Source organism: Hypomesus nipponensis, chromosome 9 (assembly GCF_054491055.1).
Source record: "Hypomesus nipponensis isolate SF chromosome 9, ASM5449105v1, whole genome shotgun sequence".
Taxonomy (NCBI): Eukaryota; Metazoa; Chordata; class Actinopteri; order Osmeriformes; family Osmeridae; genus Hypomesus; species Hypomesus nipponensis.
This window is the reverse complement of record NC_140369.1, coordinates 25,604,242-25,610,905: the sequence shown is the minus strand read 5'-3', so window position 1 is coordinate 25,610,905 and position 6,664 is coordinate 25,604,242. Positions and strand designations below refer to the sequence as shown.

The following is a 6,664-nucleotide window of genomic DNA, read 5'->3' as shown; positions in this document are numbered from 1 at the left end:
ACCCACAAGAGCAGTATTAATGTATTAAAATGTTTCTAAATTGAATCGAAATGAGGTAATCGCTGGAGAAATGCATGCGTTTTCTTTTGTACCCGGCAGATGTCACTATAGTGACAGCTGAATACTAAAACGTTTTGTCCCTGGCAAAGTTTCCTTCTCTCCTTTGTCTTGAGTGGTTTCGATGTCTCCCTTCTCGCTCAATTTTTCGTATTAATTTATTTGTTTGAGAGTCACGAGTTGCTTTCATTCCTTTATCCTATCCCTTCACACACTCATCATCAACTATGAAAATGAAAGGAAAGGCGCTAGCAGGGAGCGAAGCACATTACTAATTTTTCAATGTGATGTGATGAAACAGAACTTCAGAAGTCGTCTTTGCTGATGTGTTGGCATATAAGTTGTTCTAGTTACTTGGACATAAGGTTGAGGAAGTGTGCTGACCTACGCGTAATTGCTTGGAGTTTACGGTAAAAGCGCTATGTGTGTATTGTTGTTAGACTGTCGTCACGAATACCTCGACAAGTTTGACGTCAATGTCTATATTTGGTAGAGAACGGAACCCTATTTGCATCTAACCCCCACTACGCGACAGGAATGTTTTCCACTTTCTGAACCAATCACACTTCGAGAATATCACTACGGGGGTGTGTTTAGAGTCTAATTGGTCCAGAGAGCCAGTCAATCAAAGAGGCTGTGAACTGACGTCAGCCAGTCTCAGCCTTTGGATAAAAGAAATCTACAAACTGTTTTTCACAACACTGTGTGGGGACCAAGGATCAAACGGCTGCGCTCCTACTCCGACTCATCTAGCTCTTACTTAGGATAAAGAATGCCCTTTGTTGCGTTGACTGGAGCCAACTAGTTGCGTTAAGAAAACAAACATACAGACTTTGAGAATTCATCCAAATCCGAAAACTATTTTTTTCTCGTGCCAATCGAGGCCCGTTAGCTTCCAAATCAACCACGGTTTCGCCTGTTTCACTCAGCGGTCGATCAAACTGCCTCCCGGAGCGGCTTGAATCATTTTATGAACCAAGGATACCCGACTAAATCCGAAATGGGCCCTGAAGTAACGGCGGCGGCGACCTTTGTATCCCGGCTGCTGAGAACAAGAGGCTTCCTTAGCGAACACCAGCTACAGGTTTTCAGGGATTGTCTCCAGCAGTCATTATCAGGTAAAAAAATGAGTCGATCTCTATTCACTCGACGTTTTTTATTATATTGGTATGTCACGTAGTGATAGTCGACACTAATTTGAAAAAGTCTACCCCAAATTTGAACGTTATATTGTGTTTTAACCTACGTTAGCAGGGGGCTAGCTCTAGCTAGCTAGATGAGGGCCTTTGCTTTGTCTGATCAACAGACAACACTGTCCTGGCCTGACAAACAGAATGCTTGCTAGGTGGCTACGTTATTAGGTTGCTCTCATCGTGTATTCATATTAATAATAATTATAGTTGGAGGGAACCCCCTTCCCCAATCAATAATTTTGCAAATGTTAGCTTGCCAGTTTAGATAAAGATTCGCTCGTTAAATTGCTGTACCGAGCTGATTATCACTTAGCTGGGGGGAGGGGGGCTACACAGCTGTTAGACATCGCTACTCCAGTCTGCTAAGCAGCAGGGTTATGTCCTAGCTTTTATCACTCAGTATGGATCCTGCTGTGTAGCTAAATAAAATACAACTTGCCGCTCGGAACTACTCGATCTCATTCTAAACTGTCCTTTGTTGTTCTCCAGAGCACTACCAGCAGCACTGGTTCCCCGACAAGCCCCAGAAGGGCTCTGGCTACCGCTGCATCAGAATTAACCACGAAATGGACCCCATTATTGGCCGGGCTGCGGGTCGTATTGGACTAACGAGCGACGAGCTGTTTTCGCTTTTGCCCCGGGAACTCACCATGTGGGTCGACCCGTACGAGGTGTCTTACCGCATCGGTGAGGACGGCTCCACCTGTGTCCTGTACGAAGCCGAAGTCCCATCTACCCCCAGCCCTGCAGCCTCCGCTGTAAACAAGACTGCCTCGCCGTACGAATCCCAGCTGACCTGCAAGAAAAGCTTCCTGATGGGCGGCCGTACCAGCCCTCCGAAAAACTACCTGATGACCGTGTCGAGCTAGTGGGGAGCGGGCTACCAACGGGACGGGACAACCACGACAGGCACTGCCAGCTCATGTGAAGGCCGTTGACCACCAAGAGATTTTTTTTTTTTTTCATCCTCTCGACATTTCCCCAAGAAAACAAAAAAATTAAATTCTGCCATTACTTTAATTGATTTGGAATATTCATAAAAAAAGCACTGGGTAATGTTTAGACATTGTTTCTTCGGGTTAAGCAGCGACTTTATGAATTTGTTGACTACCAGCCCACAGGTTTGCTTTGCACTAGGACTCTTGTAATGCTCGTCTGTCCTGTGACCATCTTTGCACACTAAACCACAAGCCTGGGCTGTACTTAAGTTAAGAAAAAACAACTCTGGGATCCAGTTTTAGTTTTCGAGTGCAATAGTATTGACATTTCACTCATCACTTCTCACGAATGTAAAGGGGGGGTGGGGGTGGGGTTCGTTCAGGTACCTACATTTTAAGGTGATTTTCTGTGACAATGAAGCTGTTGTGTATTTCACTGCACTGCTGGTTTGCAACGGGACCACTCAAAAATCAAAGACTACAAATGACAAAATGTCCGCCATACCAGTGTAAACTGCCTCCCATGTTGTACTGCCTTAAAGCGACAACGACGTGTAACCAACCCCCTTTTATTGTTGGAATCTACCTGCCAAACTCTTTCTTGTCTTAATGATCCTGTTGTGCAATAGTCAGAGTATTCAGAGAAACTGAAGTTTGGCTAAATCTCTCGACAACCAGTGGAACAAAAAGCTCTTGGATCCTAATAGAAAGGTGTGTATTTTTATAGCTTTACCGTGTCACCATAACCTGGGGCTTATCCCTCCTGCAAAAGTTTATTGGAGACCGGTAGCTTAGTGCTGGGTCTCTGGCCAGTGTTCCCCCCCCCCCCCTGCCAGGTCTCCTGCCTCTGAAGAAGCTGTGAGGTGGTCGCTCGGCGTTACGTTGGCGCCCCTGTCCCTGCCAGGTTGTGTTGGGTACCCTGTCCCTGTTGTAGCACCCCCCCTCCCCCCTGGGCTGTTGAGCAGCCCCCCCCCCCCACCCCCATCGTTTACTGTTTTAGACAGGTGTTCAAAAACATGTAGAGTTTGTAAGCTATTTCAAGCACAGTATGCATTTAATGTAAATTTTTTTAAATGGATTTGTGCATATATAGATACTTGTACAGTTTTTTTGTCAGTTTATTACAATAAACCTTTATGAAATGAGAACTGCGTTTTTGATCGGTTTCTCAATGTAGCGGCTGCTGTTCCTTTAGTACTTAGACGTAGACATGGAAATGACTGAAGCTTACAACCGCCAGTACTGTATCCGGAATGGAAGAGAAAGGCAACTGTCACCACGGCAATGACACTAAACGTATCGTAAAGGGAAAATCGTAAAGTGAAATCAAGATGCACCCAACCAGGAACCACCAGTAAGTCTCAGCTCTTTGTATTACACTTCTCACTCATTCACCTCGATTTTCTCTTCATGCATTCACTCAAGCTCAGACAAGTCCATGACTGGGCTTGTCTGGCCTCCAGCGCTGGCGTTGCTTATCAGTGCTGACAGGCAGGTCTGGGCATGTTCTCAAATCACTCACAGGTGGAGGGTGGGGCTCTGTTTTGCCTCGGAGAATTCACTTAACACTGTTGGGATCCAACTGCAGCAGTCAGCTGAAGCGGCGTTGCTCACTGAACCCAGGGTCAAGCTCCAAAGCTGGGTGTGTTGGCTCGGCGTTGATCAAGTGGCTGCTATCAGGAGGATTGACAGGTGGAAACCGGACAAACATTCAAAATAGTCTGCTGTGGAAAATGTCAACAGCCAAGCTTCAGTGTAAGCCATTACAGCTGCCGGCAGAGCCACCATTTTGTGAATGTGTGTTTGGTCTTCCACAGTGCGCCTGAGCTCCCACGAGTATCTTGGGGTTATATTTCCTCATCTATTCTCCGGCCAGCTCACACTACAATACCTGACCTCCATTCTCGGTATCCACCTCATCCCTGCATTTGTCGTCTGACTCATTCACAGGAGGAATCGAGCTGACCTGAAAAGTCAAACCAAATCAAGCAAACCAAACATCCATCAACAACAGGCTTTATGCAACTCAAGAAAATGTTTAGCACGCAACAAACGGAGATGAAAATGTTCCGCTGTTGCTTGGTGATGCTCGATAGCTCAGCAGGAGCTGTGTTCATATAACGTTGTGACTCATACAGTTTATAGAGGACCAGGAAATATGCAAAGCGTTTGACTGTACCACACAAGTACACACATGCAGATGGCAAAGGCTCCCCTGTTGGTGTGACTGTGCTTCCGTGCCCACGTACATAACTCAAACACAAGAACACAGCTAGCAGTACGCCAACCCCCCCGAAGCTCTTACACTCCCCTCAGTCCCCTCATATCCAGACCCAGATAGAGGCCACACTTAAACACAGCCCTCCAAAAATGCTAGATAAGGCGGGCAATATGTGCTTTTCTGTCCCGACCCCATTATCCCTGGGATCCCCCCCAGTTTCAGCCTGGTTTTGACCCGGGAGAGAGGAGGGGCGCCTGAAAGCCCTTGCAGCACACGACGGAGTAACAATTGGCACGGCTTCCCTCAGTGCTTTCAGGAGCCGGGGGGCATCTGGTGTTTGTGAAAAGACTGGGAGGGGGGGGTGAGACTGGGAGGGGGGGTGAGACTGGGAGGGGGGGTGAGACGGGGGCAGGGATAATAAAAATAAATTATAAACAGAAGTATGCCTCGCTGGCCCTCCCTCCCTCCCTCGTCTCCCCTCTCTCTCACCATCTGTCTGCTCCCTCTCTCCACGGCCCTCTGGCACTGAACAGGCAGCAGAAGCTCCCCTGTCAGCCTGGTGACCCCCTCCCCTGTCATCCTCTTCTTAGAGGAAACAAGTAACAGGCTGACTTTTTTACAGCAACAAGTGCCTGGAGTGGAAAACTGGTGCTGGTGTGATATGTGTGTGTGTGTATAATGTGTGTGTGTGTATAATGTGTGTGTGTGTGTGTATAATGTGTGAGAGAGAAGGGGTCAGGTTGTATAGAGACAACAGTGGAAATGGAAGCAATATCTCCAATCTGCCAAATGAGGCCTTGATACATTGTGTGTGTGCTACTGTGGAAACCTCCAAGCGTGAGGCTGTGTGTGTGTGTGTGTGAGAGATGCAGGTCCCACTTTTGTTTGGTTATGCAGGCAGTGGATGTACTGTAAGACATCCAACCACACTTTGGAAAGCCCTTAAGCTCATAAGATCTAAGCATCAACAGAGAAAAACCTTTCTGTGTATTTATCTGTCCTTTGTAGCTGAACAACCTGTTTTAAGACAAGTTGTAAGGGCTGTGTGTATCCGTGAATTGTTTTCTTTGGGCTTTGAGTATGTTTGAGTGTGTATGTGAGTGTGAGTGTGTGTGTGTGTGTGTGAGTGTGTGTGTGTGTGTGTTGTTGCAGACAGGACATGCAGCAGAGGGACAGACAGGATTAGGGGGTGGCCATCATATCATCAAAAAGGTGGTGTGAAGAGGAATATAAGTGGAGATGTCTTTCAACAAGGACTGTGTGTTAACAGAGCGGTTTAATGTGTGTGTGTTGTGTGTTTGTTGTGTGTGTGTTGTGTATGCGTGTGTGTTGAGTGTGCTCACAGTCAAACACAACAAGACTAAAAAGATGAAGTTGGTGTGAAGCGAGTGCCTGAAGGTAGTTTGGGCTCTTACGTCAGGGTGTGTGTTTGGACTGTTTTAAGAGCAGGGGACGAGGTCCAAGACATGATGAGGGGGGTCCTGAAGTGTTCAGAACTACACACACACTCACTCGAGCACACTTACCTCTCATGACGTAGGCCACAGGAGACAGAGAGAGACACATGCAGAAGCGCACACACACACCCTACATAGATCATTGTTTTGCAGGCTTAGGTCATGTCCTGGCACACATAAGCCTTTTATTGTTGCTCATTCTTGCTCTCTCTGTGTGTTTCAGCGTGTGTGTGTGTGTGTGTGTGTGTGCGTCAACTAACCATGGTTTGCAAAGTCCACAAACAACCACTCCCTAACAGGAGTTCACAGGCAAATGTTCAAAACCTAAAGATAAGAATACAATGCAATACAATGACCAACTCAGCCATATCAAGCAGAGGAGATATGGTGTTGTTTGTACCATGGGGCCTTTTTATATTACCATTACATAAAGGATGTCATAAAACACTGCCAACAGCATTGTACACTCTTTTTTCATTGTGGTCAAAGAGTCAGGCTACCACAGTATGTCTCCTCAATCTTTTACTTTCTGGCTGAATACTAATGTCTCTTCTTTTCTTTCTTTGGCCCGCTCCAACTCTTCTGTCCTCCATTTTAAAGACAGGACCTTTCACTGAGAACATATAGTTGCTCTTGTCATTATCACAGTTTCGGGTGAATCGTACAAGAAAAAGGCTTTGAAATTCCTTCTTCTTCGGTAAATCTAGCTGACGTTTGTGTGTGGTTAGGTTGAGTCCAGCCTAACCCTCACGGCTCCTTCTGAATAGCTGCTGATTCTCACTCCGTGGTTGCTACAGA

The 6,664-nt window shown here is 46.4% G+C and overlaps 1 protein-coding gene across 1 annotated transcript; it reads left to right on the top strand.

The window, feature by feature from the left end:
• The first annotated feature begins 738 nt into the window (after window positions 1-738).
• btg2 (B-cell translocation gene 2) lies at window positions 739-3,336 on the top strand. Its single transcript, XM_084704522.1, has 2 exons — window positions 739-1,175; window positions 1,740-3,336. Exons 1-2 carry the CDS (start codon window positions 1,028-1,030, stop codon window positions 2,117-2,119), a joined length of 528 nt encoding a protein of 175 aa, XP_084560648.1. The 5' UTR covers window positions 739-1,027; the 3' UTR covers window positions 2,120-3,336.
• The last annotated feature ends 3,328 nt before the right edge of the window (window positions 3,337-6,664 follow it).

Bases quoted from the DNA above. Each gene is read 5' to 3' on its own strand.
- btg2 (XM_084704522.1), top strand. From the start codon at position 1,028: ATGAACCAAGGATACCCGACTAAATCCGAAATGGGCCCTGAAGTAACG. The intron at 1,176-1,739 runs GTAAAAAAATGA...GTTGTTCTCCAG, and splicing joins TCTCCAGCAGTCATTATCAG to AGCACTACCAGCAGCACTGG.